The 24,391-nt window shown below is 48.5% G+C and overlaps 7 protein-coding genes across 7 annotated transcripts; 4 read left to right on the top strand and 3 right to left on the bottom strand.

Annotated features, from left to right (window-relative positions):
• Window positions 1–647: 647 nt before the first annotated feature.
• On the top strand, window positions 648–3,987 carry TRUGW13939_04122 (uncharacterized protein; the record flags this gene model as incomplete). The annotated part of the gene is made up of 8 exons (XM_035487299.1): window positions 648–692; window positions 767–944; window positions 1,012–1,099; window positions 1,144–1,214; window positions 1,273–1,335; window positions 1,380–1,851; window positions 1,899–2,994; window positions 3,052–3,987. 8 exons carry the CDS (start codon window positions 648–650, stop codon window positions 3,985–3,987), a joined length of 2,949 nt encoding a protein of 982 aa, XP_035343192.1.
• A 645-nt stretch (window positions 3,988–4,632) lies between these two features.
• Window positions 4,633–5,153, bottom strand: TRUGW13939_04123 (uncharacterized protein; the record flags this gene model as incomplete). The annotated part of the gene is made up of 2 exons (XM_035487300.1): window positions 4,633–5,061; window positions 5,133–5,153. 2 exons carry the CDS (start codon window positions 5,151–5,153, stop codon window positions 4,633–4,635), a joined length of 450 nt encoding a protein of 149 aa, XP_035343193.1.
• Window positions 5,154–5,520: 367 nt separating this feature from the next.
• On the top strand, window positions 5,521–7,827 carry TRUGW13939_04124 (uncharacterized protein; the record flags this gene model as incomplete). Its single annotated transcript, XM_035487301.1, has 3 exons — window positions 5,521–6,088; window positions 6,417–6,559; window positions 6,676–7,827. Coding segments are annotated over 3 exons (1,863 nt in total), but the record flags the coding sequence as incomplete, so codon positions are not given.
• A 571-nt stretch (window positions 7,828–8,398) lies between these two features.
• Window positions 8,399–8,728, top strand: TRUGW13939_04125 (uncharacterized protein; the record flags this gene model as incomplete). Its single annotated transcript, XM_035487302.1, has 1 exon — window positions 8,399–8,728. The coding sequence occupies one exon, from the start codon at window positions 8,399–8,401 to the stop codon at window positions 8,726–8,728; it is 330 nt and encodes a 109-aa protein (XP_035343195.1).
• Window positions 8,729–9,697: 969 nt separating this feature from the next.
• On the top strand, window positions 9,698–11,052 carry TRUGW13939_04126 (uncharacterized protein; the record flags this gene model as incomplete). Its single annotated transcript, XM_035487303.1, has 2 exons — window positions 9,698–9,905; window positions 9,977–11,052. The coding sequence occupies 2 exons, from the start codon at window positions 9,698–9,700 to the stop codon at window positions 11,050–11,052; spliced, it is 1,284 nt and encodes a 427-aa protein (XP_035343196.1).
• A 502-nt stretch (window positions 11,053–11,554) lies between these two features.
• Window positions 11,555–14,515, bottom strand: TRUGW13939_04127 (uncharacterized protein; the record flags this gene model as incomplete). The annotated part of the gene is made up of 1 exon (XM_035487304.1): window positions 11,555–14,515. One exon carries the CDS (start codon window positions 14,513–14,515, stop codon window positions 11,555–11,557), a length of 2,961 nt encoding a protein of 986 aa, XP_035343197.1.
• A 2,442-nt stretch (window positions 14,516–16,957) lies between these two features.
• On the bottom strand, window positions 16,958–23,448 carry TRUGW13939_04128 (uncharacterized protein; the record flags this gene model as incomplete). Its single annotated transcript, XM_035487305.1, has 4 exons — window positions 16,958–17,071; window positions 17,131–17,232; window positions 17,288–23,345; window positions 23,426–23,448. The coding sequence occupies 4 exons, from the start codon at window positions 23,446–23,448 to the stop codon at window positions 16,958–16,960; spliced, it is 6,297 nt and encodes a 2,098-aa protein (XP_035343198.1).
• Window positions 23,449–24,391: the final 943 nt, after the last annotated feature.

A 24,391-nucleotide genomic window follows, 5' to 3' on the forward strand; every position in this document is an offset into this window, starting at 1 on the left:
ATTAGCCTTAATAGTGGGGTGGCCGCAGCTCTTCTAGAACCCGCCAACGCCAAACAGTATAGCTGAAAACTGCATTTACTGAAGGAAAGCCGGCCTAAGACGCTTTATTGCCACTGCCAGACTCTGCCTGTACGTATTCTGCGAGGTGTTGGCGCTGTATAGAAAAACGCCTGGTCCAAAAACACGAGCTGGCTACGTCATCGTCGGCAGCGTGCATATACACAACACGAGGGGGGCCTGCGTCTGCAATGTTGTTTGAAGTGATTGTTTATTTTATATTTTACACAATATTATTAATGAGTCGATATATCGTAACTCAACTGGTGTTGATAGCATGAACACGCCGTCCATGGAGAGCCACGATAAGATGTCCATACCGACTAACTATGCCATTTCAGGCAACATTGGGCTTTGACGCTGAGTATGGCGTACACTGTACCACTCTTGGAATATTTTATATAATACATACATGTATTGCTATATATTTTTCTATCTGCCGCAAATTATTAATTTACATCAAATTATTTTACTTAATCTACGAGGAACAATATCTTAGGCAATCGCGTTCAGAGAGGTCACGTGGCCACCCGTCATATTTCAGCCGGAGCGCGACTTCTCCGAACGCGCCAGAGACAGCGTGAATCCTCATGTCCCAACGACCGAGTGCCCCGGTGAAGCTTTCGTTGCCTCTGGTGAGTTGTATTCTACATATCCATATAGAGAGAGAGAGAGAGAGAATATCCGTCCTGATTATCATCTCCCCCAGCAATACCAACAAGACCTCTTCAACGAGCTCCGCAACGAAGATGAGCTCGTTGTCCTCGCCCGGGGCCTCGGGCTTTTGCGTCTTGTGACGAACCTGCTCCACACCTATGATGCGGCGGGAAATAGCCTGGTCCTGGTTGTGGGGGCAGATGATCGCGAGAATGAGTGGATCGGTGAAGGTATGTGTTGCAGAGGCTATCATTGCTAGTAATATAAAAAGGAATTCGTGACTGATGTTCCACAAAGCCCTCGCCGAACACTATGCCATCAGCAAAACCCCCTTGGCCCGCGGGTTGAAAGTAATTAATACCGATAGAGCGGGTGTGCCTATGAGGTGCGTTATAGCCAAGCAATCTCGACAACCACTAACCAATCTAGATCCAAGATATACGAACAAGGCGGCATATTGAGTGTCACATCGCGTATACTTGTCGTGGATTTATTGTCAAGTAGGTTTTGGAGCCATAGAAACGACGCCTTGAGAATAGACCACTGATGGCATGCCAGAGCTGCTTGACCCAGAGAAAATCACCGGCATCATTTTATTGCATGCAGAGAGGCAAGTGAATTGTTAGGATTTTTTTGTGGATATAGTTAACCTCGGACCAGGGTAGTTGCAACCGCCTTGGAAGCGTTTATAGTCCGAGTTTACCGTCAATTTAACAAGTCTGGCTTCTTAAAAGCATTTTCTGACAGCCCCGAGCCCTTCACCACTGGGTTTGCACCATTGTCAAATATGATGCGAAATCTCTTCATGAGAAAACCTTCTTTATGGCCCAGATTTCACGTTACCGTTGCAGAATCTCTTGAAGGCCGTCGCAAGGCGGAAGTGATTGAACTCGAGGTTCCCATGAGTGACAAAATGAGAGAGATTCAAAACGCGGTTTTGGAATGTGTTGAAACGAGCATTTCCGAGCTCAAAAAGGCCAACTCTGGCCTAGATATGGAAGATTGGACTTTGGACAGTGCGCTACATAAGAACTTTGATGTGTCGATACGGAGGCAGTTGGATCCTATATGGCATCGTGTTAGCTTTAGGACTCGGCAAATTGCGAGCGACCTGACAGTCCTGAGAGCGATACTACAGTAAGAATTGTTGTCCTATGCATCCATGATATTGCTAACTCTTATAGCTCTCTTCTCACCTACGATGCCGTGTCTCTATTGAAATACTTGGACACTATTGTCGCAGCGCATTCTGCTCCCCCGGGGTCAACAAGGCACAGTTTTTCACCATGGCTCTTCCTCGATGCTGCACATGTCCTATTCGAGACTGCAAAATCACGCGTGTATAGAGGCAAGATTACCGGAGACGACACCACACCGTTTTCAACTTCCTTTTCAACAGCGTTGCAACCCGTGTTAGAAGAACAGCCAAAGTGGAATGTGCTTGCCGAAATCCTTCAAGAAATTGAGCAGGATGCCTACCTCAATCCGACAACCCGCGATGATTCACATAGTACTGTTCTGATCATGTGCAGCGATCAACGCACATGCAAACAAGTTCGAGGCTTTTTAGAGTCGAGGCATGTGAAGCCAAGTGCAAATATTGATTTGGAACAACTTGATTCCGACGAAGCCGACTCTGCAGGAGATTCATCCGCCGAATTAATGATGCGAAGGAAGCTGAGAGAATATTTGAATTGGAAGCAGAACTTTACTCACGTTAGAGAGAACTTGTATTCTTCAAAACAGAGCTCAAATGATACGCCCAGTCGCGGATCAAATACATCGACTGCTACAGGAAGAGCACCTCCAAACAAACGACGCCGTGTGCGAGGTGGTGCTGCGGGTCCTACCATGGCTGGACGAACACCGAACAGCAGTGTCCAGGCCGATGTTGAAGCGCCTATTCAAGTTTCCGAGTTATTAGACGATCTACAACCACGCGGCGAGGAAGAAACTTTGAAAGAAGACGTTATTGTTGACGATTTGGAGGATATGGAAGACTACTACGAGCTTTACGATATGAATGACCTTGTTATGATTCACCCTTATGATGGTGATATGGACGAACGGATTCTAGAGGAAGCTCGTCCGCGGTATATTATTATGTACGAACCAGATGCTGCTTTCATACGCCGAGTAGAGGTGTATCGCAGCTCCCATACGGACCGCAATGTGCGAGTATACTTCATGTACTATGGAGGATCTGTCGAAGAACAGCGTTACCTGAGCGCAGTTCGACGAGAAAAAGATGCATTCACCAAGCTCATCAAAGAGAAGAGTGTAAGTGTTTTCTCAGAACAGTATATATTTCATTTTTGACTGATCAAAACCCACCAGGGTATGGCCGTTACTTTGACCCATGATAAGAGCCTCGAGGATCCAGAAGAGCTATTTTTGAGAACCGTCAACACTCGAATCGCAGGTGGCGGGAGATTGGCAGCAACAGCGGCACCACTCACTGTTGTCGTTGATGTTCGAGAATTCCGAAGTGCGCTTCCGTCGTTGCTTCATGGTCGTAGCAATGTCGTCGTGCCCTGTCAACTGACGGTTGGAGATTATGTCTTGACACCAGATATATGTGTCGAGCGTAAGTCGGTGCGAGATCTAATCAGCTCTCTTAAGAACGGACGCCTATATAACCAAGCCGAGACCATGCTTCAACACTACAAGAACCCGATGCTCTTGATCGAATTCGACCAGAACAAATCCTTCACCTTTGACGCATTTGCTTCGGCTTCGATGCCTAGCACAGGCTTTCTTTCAGATTACGTTTTCACATCATCCGGGAACCCTACCACGGTGGCGAATAGCAGCTCCTTGGCCAATCCGTCCAGCCCCAAGTCTGCACAACATATGCTGGTTCTTCTGACACTCGCATTTCCTCGCCTTAAAATCATCTGGTCTTCGTCACCCTCCCAAACGGCGGAGATCTTTGCAGAGCTTAAAAAGAATAACCCAGAACCCGATCCTATTCGGGCAGTCCAAATTGGTCTTGATATCGACATTTCTGAATCAGCCAGCTCTGGAAACGTCATGGCTGCCTCTGGAATCGAGCATCGAGCATTTAACCAGCTTCCACAGGATATGCTTCGCGCCGTTCCCGGTGTAAACCCGGCAGTCCTCGAGCGGCTGACTGTGGAGACGAGTAATATTCATCAACTCGCAAATATGGACGTGGAAGAACTCAATCCACTTGTTGGGAGAGAAACGGGGCGAAAGATTGTGAGGTTTTTCAGGAAAAACGTTTTTGAAAATAATGATGGGGGTTCGTGAGCTTAGATGTTAGTATTACGGGTAAAGTTATGACTGTTGTAAGTGACTCATTGAGATATTTAAAAATATAAAGACAGAAGGATATGTGCATTGCCAACTCCTACTGGTATGCTATCTATGAATCCCAACAACTTTTTAGCCTCCACGTGAACAAACATCATAGTTATCATAAGGAAATAAAAAATGACGTATAAGCGGGGGAATTAGGCACGACACAATGCAGAGCTTGCACTTGGCCTTGGAAGTACAACAGGAATCATTGTTAAGAAAATGGACCATTCCCGCGAAACAGCACCAACAAAGAAGGTTGGAGTGAGGAGATTTCGTGCCAGGCCATTGAACCTAAACATGCGAATACACCCATGAGTGCACTATCATGACCTGCCGAGAGGTGCGACTGCAGTGTCTCGTAGAACATGGACAAAGTCAGCAGGTTTAAACTGGTGCCTCTTTTAAACCAGGTCAAGCAATGAGGTTCGTAGGTGAAACATCATGTGTATAAAGTTTCAGAGATGAGGTTATCGATTTCAAAAGCAAAGTTGTCTCAAATAGAAAGCGATTCAAATGGACCATGGCACTGGGTAGCGGTGGAGTATGCCAGCTCTGCCTGTTGAATGGCAACTCCGCCGGGGTTGGTGGGGATTTTTAGATCTCGTCGACGTCGATCTCCTTGTCGTCGCTGCTGTCGCGGTCCTCGTCGAACTCGACGTTGTCCTCGAAGCCCTCGTGGCCGTAGGTGTCGGTCTCGTTGATCTTGGCTGTCTCCGGCAACTCGCCGTAGGCCTTGAGACTACGGGCCTCATCGGCGTTGTATTTCATGATGACATCGCCTTTTTCGTCTTGATAGTCGCGAAGCGAGAGCAGGATGATGTCGCCCTGGTTGATCCACACCTTCTTGCGCAGTTTTCCTCGGATGTGCGCCAAGCGCTTCTCGCCATCAAAACACTGAGCCTCGAGGCGTCCGTTGCCCAGCATTTTCACGACCTGGGCGTATTCCTGGCCATCCTCCTTGAAGATGAGCTCGCGCTTCTCGTTGTCGTTTTCGTTCTTTCCACGACGTCTGTTCTTACCACCCTGTATTTTTTTGACAAGTTAGTCGGCCGTCGCGAGACAAAAAGCGGGGTATTCCAAAGGCCAAGGCTTACCTTTCCCTTATTCTTAGGCATCTTGAGACGGCACTTGCAATTTCACGCAGTTGAAATGACCAGTCGTCTGGATTTTATGAAGGGGGGAGCGAGTGCTGCGGGCGGCGGTGTTGTCGAGAAGAAAGAGGGGGGGCGCAGTGTGGCAATTTAAAAAGCCCTCTGTGGTGGGGGGTGCGCGGCGGGCGCTGTAACTTGTTGACGCCTGATTCTTCCCGATTCGCTGCTAAGAGATTTTTCTGTGCGTGCCTCAGGCGCCGAAGTTGACCGCCCGTGGTTCTGCCGGCAGCGCAACAGCACCTCGATTATTCTCTCTTTGTCAATGTATTCCGGGGGGATGGGCCTATCGCAGTGGACCTGTCGTCGCTAATATGAGCTTTTGCATTGCTAGATCCCAGCCAACACTGGTAACGAATCCATCATGAGACTCCCCCCGTTGCAGAGCCCTTTGGTGGTCAAAACGAGGAGCGTGGGATCCCCAAATTACCTCTGCTACTACCACGACACATGCATCATGACCAGATGGGCTGCAGAACACACCGGATCGCAGCCACATCCTCTGAAGCCCAAAATCCAGCATCTTTACAAGGACCGGGATCGGAACACGTTTTGGTGGCGGGCTATTTCACATACAATTCCGCTGAAGAAAGTCGTCCGAACGACCACTGCGAAACGCGTACGCAAGATCTTCTGCGAGGTACTTTACCAGCAAGGATATGATCCGGTTGGACGACCTCTCGCCCTCGAAAATTTACCGATGCAAATACCTCTTCGCCAGCAACCTATACGTGGGTTTTGTGACATTATCATCTCGAAAGGCGCCGTCACACAAGAACCAGCGGACATGAAGCGCGAACTGACGGGCCTTTTTCTCCGTACATTGAGGGGCATGGAGACGATGAGAAAGAACCGTGGCGCAAAGAGCGATGCTGCGATTAATGATATCTCGCAACTAATACGTACGGCATAAAGCCGTACAATAATGTGACCATTATTTTTGTATAATATTCTTGTTATAATAACCCTCAACTCTATTTGTGTACCCGGGGACATTGAAAAATGCATAAAGGTAGCATCCTGACGAAAAATAAGATAGCACAAGATGAAGCATCTCTAATTCTCTATCTTCTTAAGAAGATATTAATAGCAGCGGTGGGTCATAAAACGTGGCCATGTTCCGTGATTGGGCAAGTCCGGCCCGGTGCCTGGGGGGCTTGGCGCATTCTCTCGGCATCGTCGCCCTCAGGCGTTACGTTTCAACATCGTTTCAATCAACCGCAACTGCAGTGCTCGATTCGCCTATTGCTCTTTATTCATCCAAGTCGTTATATCTGCGTCCTCGGATTGGACTTGCCAATATGCTGGTCTCATTGACTGTGGGCAAGGTCGACGCTGGTGTTGCCGTGTTGTTGACACAAGACAACCGACTGGTAGGTCTTCGCTCCGGAGAAGAATATCCATTGTTTATGCAGAATGGATAAAGAATCTCTTGCTCGTTAATTTTGCTATGCTCGCCAAAATAACTAACCGACTTTTTCAACTATAGATCGAATTCCCGTCCGTGCTGCTTCCGACTAACATTAGCTCAGGAAGCATTGTCGACATCGATGTCTCAAGGAACCACGCCGCCGAATCAACAAGCATAGGAAATTTCCAATCGCTTCAAAAACGTATCCTGAATACATACGGCCTCGAAACACCTTCTGCGCCCATTCTCCGCCTGCGCAATGCAACACAGACCTCCCTCGTCCTGGAATGGGATCCGATCAATCTGGCCACCGCCTCCCTGAAATCCCTGTCCTTATATCGCAACGGCTCCAAGGCTGGCTCGATACCTCGTCCACTGGAAATGCTCAGCACTAAGATCAGCGGCCTTGCTATACATACCGAGTACACGTTCCATCTTGTCTTGCGCACATCTGCCGGCACGTATCATTCGGAGAAATTGACATGCCGCACTCACAAGATGACCGATCTCTCTGGTATTACAGTCAGCCCCGGTGTTATGCCACAGCCTCAGAAAGAAGCTCTGGTTCGCGCGGTCGATCGAATTGGCGGCAAGCTCATCGACACTGTTCGCATAGACACAACACACTTTGTCTGTACCGAAGGTCGTGGTCCTCTGTGGGAGAAGGCCGTTGAAATGAATATTCCCGTGGTGCGGCCGGAATGGGTGGATGCATGTGAATCAGAGGGAACGATTGTTGGTGTTCGAGGCTACTACCTGAATGCGGACCCAAAACATCGGCAACTGGGACCACGACAAACATCCCAGCAGCAGCAACAACAGCAACAACAAGAAACAGAATCGACGGTTCCAGGTACCACAACTCCCCCGACAGGAAGCCAGTTAAACCTTCCCTCGCGGCCTGCCCCTGAAGAAGTACCCGAAGGACCCCCTACACCCTTTCCAGGCGCCCCCACCGAGATGAATGAGAATCCAGAGGAGGAGGAGGAGGAGGAAGAAGAAGAGGAAAAAACTCCACCGCCCCTACCTCCAAAAGACGAGGATGCTGAAACGCCGAAGCAAAATGGAGAGAAGGGGACGAACGGAGAGCAGGACGAAGACGACAGCGACAAAGAAAGCGAGGCACCGAAGGATTCACCACAAAAGCCATCCTCTGAGGATCAGGTTGCCAAAAAGCCAAGCCAGGGTCAGCAAGAGGGTGAGGGGGAGCTAGAAGAGGTCTCGCTATAGTGCTTTGACGAGGTGCCAGTCATGCTCGCTATTTTTATTTGCCCCGCTGATACAGTAGCATGTAACTATTACTTTTCCTGATGTTTTTAATTTATAATGAATAGCCTTTCTTGCAATACATTATTCTGACCGCTGATAGGGAGTCCACATATGCATCTAATAATCCTTGCATTGTCTTCCTAATTGCCCTTAAATAATATTAGGCACTGATAACGGCCAATAAGAGAAAAAGACTTATGTCAATAGGGCAAATCCTCTAGCCGCGTTCTTTGAGCAAAGGCAGGTTCGTGGACAAATTACTTTGTTTGCATAGAAACCTTTGTCAACTGGTGGATCCTTCTTTGTATAAAAATCTCTTTAGGCAGCTATCAGGATGCCGACGAAAAAGATTAGATGAAACAACAACATTGGAAGGCATTAGTAAACATTGGTGGTGCCTCTTAAAATGTTCCTCTTGCCACCCACTTGACACTGTTCTTCATACTCTCACAACACTGGTACATGTACTTCTCGCCACACCACTACTTCCACTCATACCACATTGCTTCATCCTCGACCTAGCAACGCCACAATGTCCCCAGTGACGCTTAGAGGTACATCAACCGATAGAAATAACGCCCAAGAGCCTCCTCATGAGCAGACTATCCATCTGACTCAGGGCTACGAAACCCCCGAACAACGCCAGCGCCGATTGGAGAAGTACAGTCTTTGGGCAGGCATATTCCTGACCTTAATCAGCTTCGTGACGATGATTTATATGTTGAATTTCCTGTTCAAGTCGCGCTCGGTGTACAAGCCAGAATTTTCCTCACCATTTCCGATATCCAGCCCACCACCATATAATGTTGAAACTTTGGCACCAGTCAGTGAAGTTCCCCAAGTTGATGGCGAGAGTATTTAGCAGCCGACTTTTACTTGTCGACCACATGTGCAAGTGAAAATCTGACAAAGTCGTTGATGGGAAGTTAGCCTATGTGAGCTAGCCATGACCAGAGGGTTTTCTTATTGGCGTGTGACGTGATGTACTATTTGCCACCACTCCATTATGTCTAGTTTTCGGTGGTCGACATGGAAGTCATGCATATCGGTTCTCATGGTCCAGACTATTGTTGAATATGTGCATAATTGAAGGGAGTTGCAACAAAGCATTCCACCAAAGAAACAAACGTACAAACGTACAATCGGAAAAGCCGAGCCGGAGTAACGGATATACGGCGGGGCCACTAACAGGTCCGGGGGCGGGGATTGTGGGGAACTCGCCTGCCAATTACGATGCCCTAAATTCGAAGCAGAAAAGGTAGTCCTCGTGAATTGATCGCAGTAAGAACTTAAATACAGGAGAAATACACGAGGTAGGATCAAGGCGGCGATAGTTCTGTTTGCTTTGGTTCTACCAAGATGCTTTGCTATATCAATTGAAGGGTGGTGGCTATTGACTTCAAATACCGGCCGTGTTGGGGCTGAATATTACATTCTCGACACTCAACAGCTCGAGGACAACTTCTGTTTAGCCAGCTTCGGAGCACAAACCGAAAAAAAAAAAAAAAAATAAGCAGGTCAACTGGTCGCAAAAATTTATAGCCGCTAGCCGTGTTGTCCCCTTCCCAGTGCGACCCTCCTTGTACGCAGATAGATATAGATCAGGCGGGAAAGACTTCTTCCGTCCTCCCCACCTACACTTCGTTTCTTCTCTACATTTATCCTTTCCCCCGACTCTGCTGTTTCTTCTTGTGTTCTATAAAGACGAGATCAGAGGGGAAAAAAGGATTGAGTTCGAGGTTGTGCTTTTCTGGAATTCACCGCCTTTTTCTTCTCTGCTCGTCGCCGCGACAAAAAGAAGGTAGACAAATCCATCGAGAACAAGGAGAAGATGTCAACCACAAAGGACAAGCCTACGGGCGAGTACCGCGAGTACTTGCCCGACCTCGGCATCCCTCGTTTCACGACGATGAAGGCGCAGGATGCCCACGAGTATGCCCATGCCTTTAAGACGAAGCACATTCCGCCGTGGTTGTACGCGTTGTATGAGCATTGGCGAGATCTCTACGAAGAGCCATTTCAGGGAATCACAACTGATGGTACGTCGGAAACTGGAACCCGAGTGTTTACGTACTTAAACAAGTGTGTAATTACTAACATTGAACTCAAGGGAATGTACGCCCCAATTTATTTACCCTGCAGGACGAGGGTCTTCCCATTGAAAGTATCGTCACGTCAGTCCAGAATCTGTCAAAGCTACTCAGCGATGAACAGCGCAAAACACTTTCCTATCATATCGACTCTCCCGAGTGGCGAACATGGTCCAACCCAGAGTTCTTGCTTGCCCACAAGGGCCTTCGGTTAGACGAAGTCGACACCTCTATCCGTGACGCTATTCTCAAAGTTCTCGAGACTACCCTGTCACCAGAAGGGTACGACAAAGCAGTTAAAGCAATGCAAATCAACCACTTCCTCGGAGAACTGGTCGAGTCGCCGCAAGTCATGAACGAATTCTCATACAATTTCGTCCTTTTCGGGCGACCATCGACCACACGGCCGTGGGGGTGGTCTTTCTACGGTCACCATCTCTGCATCAATGTCTTCCTTTACAAGGGACAGCTTGTTGTGAGTCCCTGGTTTACCGGTGCAGAACCCAATGAGATCGATTCCGGCCCTCATAAGGGCACGCGCATCCTCCAAGTCGAAGAGGCCCTTGGCCTCCAGCTCATGCAATCTCTGCCGGCTGACGTACAACAAAAGGCCCAAACATACAAACAAATGATTGACCCCGAGATGCCCGCGGGACGCATCAACAAGGACGACCAACGACACCTGTGCGGTGCATACCGCGATAACCGAAAAATCCCCTATGAAGGCGTGCTTGTCTCAGACTTCACGGCAGACCAAAAAAACCTCGTCTATGAAGTCTTGCAGCAATACCTGCTCTATCTGCCCCAAAGGTCTCGCGACATCAAGATCGCTGAGATTAGTCGATTTGAAAGCGAGACATACTTCTCGTGGATCGGTGGGTTTGCCGACGAAGACCCGTTTTATTACCGGATACAGAGTCCTGTCATCCTAGTCGAGTTTGATCATCATTCCGGCGTGTTTCTGACAAATGAGGAACCTAAAAAATTCCATATCCATACATTGTTAAGAACGCCCAATGCGGGTGACTATGGCAATGCCCTGAGGCCGTTGATTCCGCCTGTAGAGAGTACTGTTGGAAAACATATCACTTGGTGATAATATGTAATAATAGCGGTTGACTGTTTCCTTCGAAATGCTCATTCGACTCAGCATATTTAATTATGTGACGATAAATGCGAATATAATTTCAATCTAGCTGGTTTTTAACAAGTACCGTGCAATTGATGGCGTGTTGACATTCGTGCATAAATTGGGCATCACCTTCCTGTTTAGGAAACAACGTTTACCACGGCACAATGCCTGACCTCATCCTTCAATGTTTAAGAAAAATATAACTCTATATTAGATAGTTCCAAGAAATAAGGATTGAAACAGATTTATTCAATGAGATGAGAAAAAGAGTGCCTGAAAATCCCAGTACAGATATAGTAAAAAGACAAGCCATAGTGGTATCTAACAAAAAACAAAAAATTTCCACGAAACAGACGTGATGAGGCTAAAAAAGCGTCACACAGCATAGAAAGTCGTAACGAATGTCTTGCAGATCTAAAAATTCAAAGGGAACAACAATGATCCAGCGAGGTTCAAGTTTTCAAGTTTAAGATTCCCCGGATGCTCCGACTTCAACATCACTCAGCATGTTCTCGACCGCTCGCATGCTGACATCACTGTGAGAACTAGAAGTTTCAAAGCTCCCATGACTTTCTTGGGAGGTGTGGCGATGGGGACTAGCCCAGCTGTGGTGACTTGAAGACTGATGACGGGGGTGAGCGGTGTGTTTACGGGTTTTAGGAGTTTCGAAGGCGGTTGTTGATGCCATGGATCTTTCGTTGATTGTAGGAATTCTCGTTGATTCCAATGCAGGGCTTGTGGAGCCACTGCGGACGCTTTCGGCGTCATGGGAGACGCCAATGTCAAGGGCGGCGAGGAGCGCAGCTTGGAGCATTTTGTTCTGCCGCTCGAGCATGGCCACGCGGGCTTCGAGGTAATGAACGGACTGTGAGTGACTAACGTACGAGTGACGGGGCTGGATACCAGGCTGTGATCTAGGCGGCGACCTGGGAGTGTGTGGAGATATGGGCTCGTGATGATCAAATTGCCGGGGCTGCAGTCCATTGTGATTGGGTTCCTTCAAAGCATCGGTTCGGCGAGCACGTTGCACATGGTGTTCGCTCATTACAGAATCCAGACGAGCTTGCGAGTAACGTGTGCGCGGTTTCGGTCCCTCGTCATCAGATGAGGGCAGCGAGGGCGAGTTTGGCCGTCTGTGTCGGATTCCCTTGGGTGGTTCTCTGACAGCCTGGCGAGCTCTCGAATGGTGGATAGAAGAGCCCGCTATCGAGCCACTGGTAACACTAACACTGCGAGACAAGCCTCCGCCATATCCGTTGATCGTAGAGGTCGATCCGGGAAGAGAAGAAGTCGAACCTCGCCGCCCCGGGTTCTTTGGGGTATCGTAAGCTACTGGAGGAGGGTCACTTGGGAGGGGAATAAACGGTGCCGCACTGGCGCGATGCTTTCTATCTCGTTTAGGTTTCTCGCCGTGACTGATGGACTCTGTTGGCGTGCGTACTTCGCTGGTTTGATGTTGGAAAGATTTCTCCGAGTTGGTCGCGGACTGCTCGTCTTTTTTCCCTCCCAGGTCTCTCATGCGTAGGGCATTGACTTTGTCAGTCCGCTCTCGCCGGACTTCATCAAGCGCTTCTAGGCTAGAACGACCCGGAGAGGTTCCTTTCAATGACTGTTCGTCGCTCGCGGCGTACGTCTCCGATTGGTCGTTGCTCCTGATCGAGTATCGCGACGAGGGCCGGGGTCCGATCAATGATCTTCGTAACTTCGGCTTGTGGACGGTGGGTCCTAGAGTTGGACTGTCTGCATCTTGCCCTTTGGACATGTCTGGAGCTGGAGTCGGCATTGTTGTAGAAGGCTTTCTGTCCGCCAAAGGGTTTTGGTCATTGACATCTGCACCCTGCTGCTGCGGTACCGAGGGGAGAGGCCTGTCAGGAGGCGGAAGGGGAGAAGCAGCGTTCACCACATACAACGGAGATAGCTTCTGCTTCTTTTTCTTGCGCTGCTTTCCGCCCGAGGCAACATCTGGAGTCAAGCTCCGGGCGCGACGTGTCTGGATTGGAAACGGCGAAAGAAGAATTTGGGGACGAGGAGCGTTCGAAGCCGTATGAGTCGGTTGGAGGAGAACAGAGTCGGACTTCTTCTTGTTACTAATGCTGCTACTCAGTAGGAGCTGCGGGGAAGCCGATTTGGAAATAGCTGTCCTGCTTGACCCTCGTGGAGGCAGGCATTCCGCCACTAGTTTTAGCGGTATGGGGCCTACGTTGTGGTTCTTCAGGACAAGACCATCGGGCTCGCTCTGAGGTGGGAATTCCAATGCAGGGGGATGGAGATGGCCATTGCCCCTAGAGGCAGTCTTGTTCCTCGCGGCCTCTTCGGCGCGGCCATGCTTGACCTGGACCTCTGGCGCTTTGACGAACAGTGGCGTGTCTGTGACACCCTGGTTGAGAGAATGAGGCTGCAGACCACTAGTATTACTGGGACCAGCAGTTGCATGAACAGGTGCTCGCGACACCTTCTTTTCTCGCCCCAGTCGCTCTGTAGCGCGCAACAAAACCGCCAGGCTTTTAGCATCATCGCCGCTGCAACCATTGTCATCCTGGCCCCTATTAGGCTGATTGTCAACGGTCTTGCTAGTAGCACTGGCCCTACTGGGGGCCGCCGCCGGCGCTACGTGGTCTAGCGCTGCTCTAGGCTCAGCTAAAGCAGAAGCATCCCTGTGAGTGTGTGGCCTCGGCAAGTTATCTGACAGTCGATCATTGTGGTCGTTGTTAGTGCTAGCTGTGGCAGGTTGAGCATTGGCATTTGAGGAGCGCTCCGACGGGCCCGGCGGATTAGGGTTTTGCGCTTGGTATGGCGGCGGATTGGGCTCGTCGGAATAGTACTCGGGGAACGACACTGAAAACTCCACGAGCGCGGCCAGATCACCTAGTCCTAGAGACTCTCTTCGCAAGTGACTCGAGCTGTCGGAGTTGCTCTTTCGCCCGTCCTTTGCGGGCATTGAGTCATCGAGCCATGGACGGCCCATGGCCTCCACGTCCTGCATAGACCGCGAACGCGATGTGTCCAGACTATTATGACTGTCATCTGCGTTCGGAATCAATCCTTCGCGTTGCAGGGCTTGCAAATGCTGTCGCTTAGCCTTGTCCTTGTCAGTAGTGCTCCTGATGGAAGAGCTCTTTTCAGAAGGTACCGGGCTCTCGGTTCCCCTGATGCGTTTGTCGGGCTTCGCCTGGCCCAATTGGCGGAGACGACGCTGGCCGGCCTTGAACAGATCCATGGCTCCGTCGTGTCTGATGATATTCATGCCGTGTTCTTCTGCTGCTGATTCTCCGTTTCCTTGCGGTGTCTGAAAGAATCGTACTAGTTCGGAAATGTTCTCGCTGCGCATAGGTCGGCTAGAAGCGCCAGCTGAACGAGGTGGAGGTCGATGATGCACTCCTGCTATGGAGGGAATCAACTGAGGCTCTCCGACTGCCACTGAGGGCATGATAAACAAGCGTAGTCGCCGTGTCGATGTCTCTTTAAAAGGTCGGTATTGGGGACGACTGGGCGCGGCGTAACAGGGATACCGGGCATCGAACTATTGAACTATCGAACTCCAGGTGGTCGAGGTCAGTTAAGCGAGGCAGACAACGTCCAATGTCTTAGTCTAGTTCCGCCGGCAGCGTCTTGATATGTAGCGGCTTCAATTCGACAGGTCGACATCAGTGGGAGGAGTCGGAACAGGAACAGGAACAAAATCAAAAATATAAACAAATAGAATACATATGTACAATCCACAAGCTTTGGCATCACAGGTAAGAAGGTCCTGTAAAGGCTGACATCTTGTGACAAGGACAAAGTCAAATCTTTCTGCGAAAGACCGGATTCCCAGAGGCTGCGGGCAGCAAACTTATAATAATAAGATGTGGGCCAAAAATTAGCCTCAGACTGGAAGTGACGACCGCAAAATTAGCAGGAAAAAAATAAGAAAAGAAGCCAGGCACAAAGAAAGTTTGGGACAGGGATCTAGACACCCACTTGAAGCCAGGTAGCGTGGAGTATATCTAGGACATACAGACCCTTCGCTGGCTGAGTTGTACAATGGCGCCCCCTTGATATGATAGCTTAGAGTTCATCCGGCAGGGATGTTCATAATTATGATGCAACAAGACGAATCCCCTCGTATGATTTGCATATCAGGGGGGCAACATAGCATAGTTGCTAGGTGATAAAACAGATCACATTGCACAAGGCGAGCTTCCTTCGGGCCCAGTGGCTGCTGCATCATCAACTAGCCGTAGTACTCGTCTCCGAGACAAGCATAGATACGTGAACAGTCTATAGGGTTTTGTTTTTTTCGCTCTCGGACTCGACAAAACCTAGCATCCATAGTGCTTATTAATTGTCGGATCGAAACTACTAGAGGGTCGGAGGAGGCCTATTCTCGGACGCGAGTAAAATCGATTGGCTTCGGTAGAACGAGCCATACTGCTGGGTGAGGCTAGTCTCAAAAGACCATCGAAACGAACACCTGATCTTGTTTCTTTTTTGGGGCGGTCATCGGCGTCACGGTTTGCGCCGGATACTTCGCCCCGCGCGCAAGGGAGACGACGAACCATGTCTTTGGCGGGTCTTTTTGTGTGGGTTGTTTGGCATTATCTCGCACATGATATAGTACCTGTCAACTGGACCAGTGCCATATGGAGACCATGCAGGTCAGTGACAGGCTACCGAAGACTGGATGGATGGGAGAAAAAGTGAGGGGTCGATTGCGCTGCCGGCAAGGGATAGCCAGAACTATGATAAAGTCTATCAAGTCTCTCTTTACATGCCACAAAATGCGACCACCCCATATCTAGATGTTCCATATACTACATGTTTATTCACACATGTTATTTTATGCAATGCTTGATTCTGCATGGACAGCGCCATCCGCAGACAACTGCGAGATCTTACGTCTACACACAACTACAAAACTATCTGTTATTCTTATTATTATTAACAAAAGGTCATCTGTCTTTTACATGTACTTTTCAAGCGCAGATCAGCGCTGTGTTCGTATCTAGGACATAAACTAGAAGCACCAGCCTCCCCCGCGTACTCGGACAATGTGATACATCACACCAACACATAATAACCCCCCTTAGACCTTAGCAGCCTTGGCGAACACATTAGTCTTTGTTATAACAATAATAATTATCGCCGCCACGATAACACCGAGGCCATAGCCTCCCTTGCGTTGGGAATAAAGAAATTTATTACCAAATCTGGCAACCCCGAAACTAGTATCCAATAGTCCGGTCTACTGCAGGGGAAGTGGATGATGTAGCGCGGTACATCATTGATGGATTAATCTCCGAGAGAGATAGGTACTGGTAGGCGCTGCAAAATATGCCCATGTATGCCCATGTCAAAACATGTGCATGGCATATGATATGCAAATGTGTCGATGATACCTCTCTACGCAGCACAGCTGCACATGACGGTTGTTCCCGAGTTGACCCATCCAACAACGGCTTTCTTCATGTCCCCTTGACTTTTATTATATGTTTCACTTGATGCATCTATGCAACTCTGAAAAGTGCAGAGCTGCCCACCCCCGAAATCTGTTGAGAGAAAAGAAACCATGTAAACAATGTAATACCAGACCGCCTAACACCTGTATTCGCCCCACAGCAAAATCCCTCCCATCCCATGAATAATATGCTGGGCCCAATGCAACAACGCCGTCCGAAATGCAGACACAGTAGGAAATATCTATGGGCCATGACCTTCCAAAAAAAAGAAAGAAAAAAAGAAAAGATACAGGAGAAGAAAAAATGAAAACAAGAAAGCAGGAAAAAAAGAAGCAGATAACAACAGTACAGTAATACAAAATGCATGGATATGACACCAGGATATTTTATGCAAGTCGCCGCTTGATAATCAAATATGCAATGCGCTAGTTTCATCTTCTCTTGGGCCGAATGAAAGGATCAGCATCCTTCTTCTTTCGTGTCGGCATGGGGGGACGAGGTCCCGGTGGTCTTGGTCCTTTTGGTCCTCGTGGCGGTTGTATCTCCTGTTCTTTACGTTAACAACTTTATGTAACTTTTTCAATTTAGCCACGACTAGACATACCTTATTGCTTTCTAGACCGGGTCCCTTCGAGGCCACGGGAGCTTTCGATTCTTGGGCGATTTTATTATAAGAAGGCCCTTCTCGCGATGGTTTGACCAACTTCTATATGAAAATATGTTAGCGAATGAAGATGTAAGTTAATCTAGGGTCAACGTACACTAGGAAGCTCCTGCGGAGTTTCTGCGTCCACTTTTCGCTTGGTGGTTTTTGCAAAAGGTCCGCTGGGCGGTAGCTTTCTTTTCACCGTCGATGCCTGAGGCTTTGTCGGGGGCGAAGGTGATCTTGTCGAGGCTTTGATAACGGGTACTTTGGGATCGTGGTTTCTTAGGTGCTTTTGCTTTATTTCCTCTCGTTTCGCCTGCTGAGCCTGTTTATGGCGATGCTCTTCGTAAACAACTTTGTTCTTTTCATTTTGTGTGAGGACCTTGGTCGACTTGCACGCCTCGGCTTCATGGCCAATTTCGCCACACATCAGACATCGAGGTGCTGTGCATCTCATTTTAGTGTGGCCCGGCTCCTTGCAGCGGAAGCAGGTGCCTTTAGTGGTTTCTATGGCCTCGAGGTTGTCGCAGTTCCTGGTGAAATGATCAAGGCTGCCACACGTCGCACACGCCTTGGACTCGTCAAGTCCATTGTACCCTCCTGATGGGCCGATGAAGGCTGGGGCAGGAGTGTTACGTGCTGATATTGACTCCATGTCATTAGATGAACGGGTCTCTGTAGGCGTTGGTGCCGCTGACGAATGGGACGACTCCTGCTCCGTATCGAGCATCTCCACATTCTTATACCCAGTGAACTGAGGGCGTTGCAACATTGAAAGGACATCACCATGGGTATAAATGTTTCGCTTCTTGGTGTCAGTAATGAGCTTATTCCAAAATTCACCTTGGACCAAAGACTGAGAGTTTCCAAGAACCCAAAGGGACGACTTGGCACGCGTTAATCCGACGTTCATTCGACGAATGTCAGACAAGAAACCAATGCCTCTGTTTGATGCGCGCACACACGAGAAGATGATGACTTCACTTTCTCGACCTTGAAAGGCGTCGGTTGTGTTAAACTCAACAGCCGTGAAAATCGAGTTGCCATATTTGGCAGCAAACCTGGACTTCATTTCTCGCAGCTGACCTTTATATGGTGTTATGATACCAATCTTTCCCGAGAAATCGTAGGATTTGAAGTCAGTTATAAGACGTTCGTAAAGCCGCATTGCCACATTCAATTCAGCAATGTTAATAAGAGAGTGTCCCTTGGAAGCACTTTGATGGAGACCCTGGACATCAAAAAACCGGTACGGACTGAGCAGCGCACTGTTGTGCCAAGGTCGAACACGAAGTTTGGCCATATCGGGACCATCTTTCAACAGGCCATCGTAAAAGGTAAGGCTGGGAAAGCGACTGATTTCCGGGTGCATACGGTATTGGATGTCCAGGAGATGAACGTCGTTTGGATGGTTCGACTGCATTCTGACGAACAAGCTCTGCTCATATTGGAAACGAGACGCTTCCTTTGAAAGAACCGTTGGTGGAAGCTGCTTGGGGTCACCAACAAGAATGCATTTGGCGCAGCCATACTTTAGCGGAATAAGAGCACTCAGTTCAATCGACTGAGCGGCCTCATCGATAATGACAGTCTCAAAGTCAATGCTCAAATTTTGAAACATTTCGTGCCCACTGCCACTGAGAGTTGCGCAGATGACATGTGCGCTGTTTATGATTTCCTGTTGGATTCGGCGCCTGGTGAGATCGTTGTTACGAGCGATGGAATTGTTGTGATCTCGGGCATTATCAATTTCTTGACTAAGACCCGTGCGCTTCTTTTTCAGCACTTCGAACTCATGCGTCATGTCTTCTGGAGGCGTCTGCCCTTTGGCTCTGAATTGATCAAGTTTGGCCCGCATATCCTTAAATGCAGTATCGGTAGTTTTGTGTTCTTCATAAATTTTCTGAAGATCTCGTTCCCCAGAACCCTTCTGGGCGGACTGGTTCAAGCGGGCGTTGACGAGCTCGTCCAAAGTAACATCCAATACATTTGCATTGATAGCATCACTTCGACCGAGACGAATAACAGAAAGTTTCTCTGACCGGCCTTGTAAGGTTTTCACTCCTGCTTTCAAACGCATCACCAATTCATCAACAGCTGCGTTACTGGGAGCGCACACTAGCAGTTTCTTTGCTGAAATAGTCCTCACCGGCTGGTTTGAACCTTGGTTGTCAATAGGCCGTTGAATTGAAACGCCGCGATTGGCACCAAGTGAATTACTTAACAAAGCTCCAACAAGTGCAACGATGGTCTTGGTCTTTCCCGAACCTGGAGGTCCTTGGATCAGCGTAAATGCGTCATTATCCATTGCAGACTTGATAGCCTTGGCCTGCGCTAAGTTCACCGTGTAATTGTCCACGAAGGGTTGCAGGCCAGCATCCGAGTACTTGAGTAAAGGCGACGGTTTAGCCCTGATGATTTCTTCACAGAGATCATAGTACTGCAAACCCATCAAAGCACCATACTCGCGCTCTAGAGGAGTCATTGAGAAAACACGCACACCCCAAAGCGAAACGCCTGGTGCGAGAGAAGGAATGATCGAACTTCCTGGGTTTACTCGGTATGATACTTCAATCGTACCTTTCTTCCTATTGATGCCAGAAACCCTAGCCAAGCAATGAGGTGCAGACTTATCATTGGCTGGATCTCTGGACTTTGATAGCAACACAATGTCTGCATCACCAATCCCATAGTCTTTAAGATCGGTCACATTCTTGAGTGTTGTACTGACTTCCATGAATGAATCAACTGATAGTCGAGTTGCCACTGAAATTTCAAAGGGCCTGAAGTTGGCCTCTTCCTTGGACGCCTGAAACCCTTGCCATGCTTCTAGGACCAACAAGGGTTCAAAAGTGCGCTGGTATTCAATGGGATCTCTGAAGACCGGTGAGACTAGAGAATAGTCTGTCCGATCTGAATTAGAGGGTAAATCGCCACCGGCGAAAAAGTCCCAGCCAAGTAAAGTGCGATGAAGCGATGAAAGGTCGGGAGCCAATCGAGCCCGCATATCCTTCGCCGAACGGAACTGCTTTTTCTTTTTAACAGGGCCTTGTTGTTTCAACATTCGTCTACGGTTTTCTTCATACTCTTTCACTGCGGCTGGAGTCGATGCACCTTTCTTTCCGAAAAGCTCCACATCAACCTCATCATCGCTGTCATCCTCGGATTCGGACTCGGAATCAACCATCATACTATCCACAGGAGCATAATGATCTTTGCCCTTCACTCCAAGACCCTGTACACCTGACCCTTGTCCAGCGGTTTGTTCCGCTACGCCAGGGGCAGGAAGGCCCTTCTTCAAACGAGCAAGCTCAGCAAGATCTCTCTTCTTCTTGGCTTCTTTTTCTCTTTCGCGTTTCTCACGGAACGACTCAACCGAAACCGACGGCCGGCTTGGGGCCTTGGGGAGAACAAGCGGCGATCTGGTCTTTGATATGATCTTTTTAGGAGGTTGAGCAGCAATCCGGGCTTTATTCAGCTCAACAGACCGCGATAGTTGCATCAATGTTTCATCAGGAACGCCTCCGTCCTCGTAATCCTCTTCGCTTGTAACACGATTAGGAGTCGATGCTCCAGAAGAATCGGCCTGCCTGGCAAAGGCTGTAATTGAACTTTGCTTCTTCAATGACGCAGTTGATGCCGTAACGACCGGCTTCTTGTAGTATGCCTCCAGCGCCCTCACCAGCTCCGCCTTTTCGCGAGCAGTCAATATGGTCTTCACACTCCCAGTAATGGCTACATTCTCGATAGTTTGCAACGCAACCTTGTCAACAGTTGTGATGTTCAACTCTCCAAGGCGCCGGAGAATCCTAGAAACAAGGCCAACCAGTGTCGTTGCGAGATACTCATCCTTGAGTCTCAGCCACTTGACCATGCCTTTCATCGTATCTGTCGGGAACTGCAGCAAAACCTCTCGTACCGAGACTTCTATCGACTCATCCCCTCCGGCCATTGCGCTTGCAAACACGCCATACTGATTGAACAAGAGATCCGCAAACTGAATAGTATCTCGACAAAACTCAAGCATTACCTTCTTGTCATTCCCACGATTATGCCAAGCTTCGGTCATATCAAATATAGTAGTGACAGCCGACCACTGACGCGCCCACAGAGTCTGTACCTCCTTACGTTCCTTGCTATTCGATAGCTTTCTTTTACGAAGGATACCGCTCTGTGTATCACAGAGAACTTCAATAATATCAGTTCCAGTATGAAGCATTCTAGGAGCAGAGCCAAATGTCTTCAAAGTGCTGATCCGGTAGAAAGACCAACCAAATCCATAAACAGCCGTGGAGAAGAAGGATTGCAAGAGATGTGAAATAGCCTCTCTTCTCGCCGACTGACTGCTTACGTTCTTGATAAGATCCACAGCCGCCTGGTAGGTATTAAGGTCGGCTGAGAACAGCGCAGATATAAGTGCACAACTAGTGTCTTCGTTAGAAAACAAAACATCCAGATGCTCCGGGTTGAACTCGGCCAAGCGCTCGATAATCTGACACGAAAGGTGTGTAAGCTGGCCATAAACGACATTATAATGAGTTTTCTCTCGGCTATCTTCGCCCTTGGTTGGAAACTTCTCAAGACCCACGATATCCAAGATACCTCTCAGCGCTGCGGTTGACAAATCATGGTTGCTCCCACTAAGTCTTCTAATCACGGCATCCCATATTCCTGGGGAATATGTACTAACTCCATGTTGTAGTGTGGAATTATTAAGTAATACTTCATAGTCCGTCTTGAGAGATTGGCATTCCAGGGCAAGAGTATTCCGCACAACATCCATGCACCCGTTGATTATTGCCTTGTCTCTCTCTGCCGAGCCGAAAGATGCTGGTGAAACAACAGTGTCAATGTGCTCGTTAACTATTTCCAGGGTTTCCGATAGCACTACACGTGCGACAGAGCCTCTCGAGGACTCATTGTTGGTAAATGTACACAGCGTGCACAACAAAACTTCGGTTCCCACAAGAAAGCATTGAAAGCGAGAAACGGTCGGAAATTTCAGGTCTTTTGATCGTTTGAACAGTTGCGAAACGATATATCTGCAGGCCGCCGTCTGGTTAATGCTCTTTAAAGATGACATGAACGGGCTGATCCATGACAACATCTCATGCAGCGCAGCCTTGGCCACGGGTTCATCTTCTGTGGCCTGCAGCAGAAAAGAATCCAACTGGGGGTTATTAAAAATCTGCTCGGCAATCGCTTGAGGAGAAATCGTTTGCATAGCATCCCAAAAATCACCAGGAGCCTTTTCCAAAAGAGTTTGGATTGTATTCAATAGATACCGCAGACCAGGTGACGGTATCGCAAGGTGTTCGACCGACAAACGACATGGATCAATATCCAAAGCGCGAAGATGGTGCGTTATTTGATCCTTATCGAGTCTTAATGTGATGATGCGCAGGCCAGCCCACAGTCGTTGTATTGTAGCCATGTCAGGCGGCGGCACTTGTTGTGCTGAACAGGCGAAAAGAGCACGCGTCAGACCATCTTTCACTGCCCACTCAAATTCAACAGCAGACGGTGGACGACGAAAACGCGACCAGCCGTGTAGGGCCCATCGGCTGCGAATTGGATCTGGGTCAAAGAGGAAATTTGTGAGGCCAGGTACGTAGTCTGTCAGTTTGAGGGTGCGTTTCGTCTGAATCAACTTGAACGGTGCGTCGAAATATTCCTTGAGCAGAGTCGGGTTTCGTTGCATAGCCTTCGAGCTCAAACATTCAAATATCGCTAGCAGCGAAGCAGTCTTCAAGGCATCCAGGCCTATCCGTTCTGGCGGTACTACCTTCAGCTCCTCCAAAGCAGACTTCAAGTTCTTTGTCATTCGCTTAATATCCCAATCTTCCAATAATCGAACCAGTTTCTCAATATCTTCATCATCGTAGCTCTCCTTTAGCCTTTCGACCAGAGAACCCCTCCCCTGGTGGTACATCCTGATACAAAAGTCGCAACTTTCCAGGGCATCTCCAAATCTATGCCACACCCACGTCTGTAATTCCTCCAAGCCATCTTGACTGAAGGCTAGAATGGGTAAACATGACAACGCTTTATCTCTCTGTTCCACCGCCGCGTGAAATTGGTCTTTTTCGCCTGGGCCATCGTAACGTCCGTAGTCATCTCGTCGTTTCCGTGGGCAAAGTAAATGAACACTTTCCGGTAGTGCTTGTAGTTCCCTTGAAATCACGCACGTATGTCAGCATCACTGCATAAAACGAAAACAGAAAGCAGCTGGGGTCTTTTTCTCTTTTTTTACCTGATAGTATCCAAAACCTCCATAACGGCTGATGGCACAATAAAAGCAAGAGACCTTCTCCGTGTTTGGCAAGAATTGTATTGAGTCACGTGTCAAAGTAAAGTCTCGGAGCATCCATAGCAGGTATGAGACTGAGTCCACAGAAATAAACCGAGTATATCAGGCGTCAAAACCAGAATGCGAGCTAGAAAGGTACGAGACAATCAGAATGCCGACAGGAACGCGTACGCTGGAAGGCTGAGGATCTTCAAAAAGGGCAGCAATGGCGTTTCATCAAGCAAGCATTGGACACGCAACTGGTGTTTGCACAGGCGTCAGTCGTGCGAAGAAGAGGCAAGAAGACAACTTTTGTTTGTTGGCAGGTTTCGGTTTCCATGACGGCTCTTTGTGAATCTGCGGGCAAGGCCACCAGCTCTAATTGGCCGGCGCCCGGGCGGCAGGCCCCCGCCCACTTAACGCGCGCGAGTCACGCGTTCTACGCTACGTACTATTAATTAAGACAACGTTAAGAATCCTATAGGTGACAAGGCTTACTGCTGTACATTGAGACACTAGATACAGAAATGCAGATGATCAAAAAAAGAACTCGATTTTTGTTCGCTCTTCTTTCAACGTGAGTAGTAGAACGCTGGCAAAAAGGACATGAAAAATGCCATAACAGCAACAGGTAGTGACCTGGAATCAAGAACTAAGGGGGATCTCACAATGATACAGCACCAAGGCAAACGTAATGATGGATAACATCGAGCTAATATATAGTAATATGGTGACATTGAAGACAAAATAGAAAAAGGCATCAATCGGGAAAAATAAAAAAAAATAAACGGAAGAAAAGTCCCAGGTCAAGATGTGTTGGACAGACATATATGAGGGCTTGAGTAGCCAATGAACACATTCATCATCATTTGAGACGATATAAAATACCCCATTGCGCCGTAGACCATTGGAGCTATCGCACATACCAGA

The sequence above is a fragment of the Talaromyces rugulosus genome, chromosome II (assembly GCF_013368755.1).
Source record: "Talaromyces rugulosus chromosome II, complete sequence".
NCBI classification, from domain to species: domain Eukaryota; kingdom Fungi; phylum Ascomycota; class Eurotiomycetes; order Eurotiales; family Trichocomaceae; genus Talaromyces; species Talaromyces rugulosus.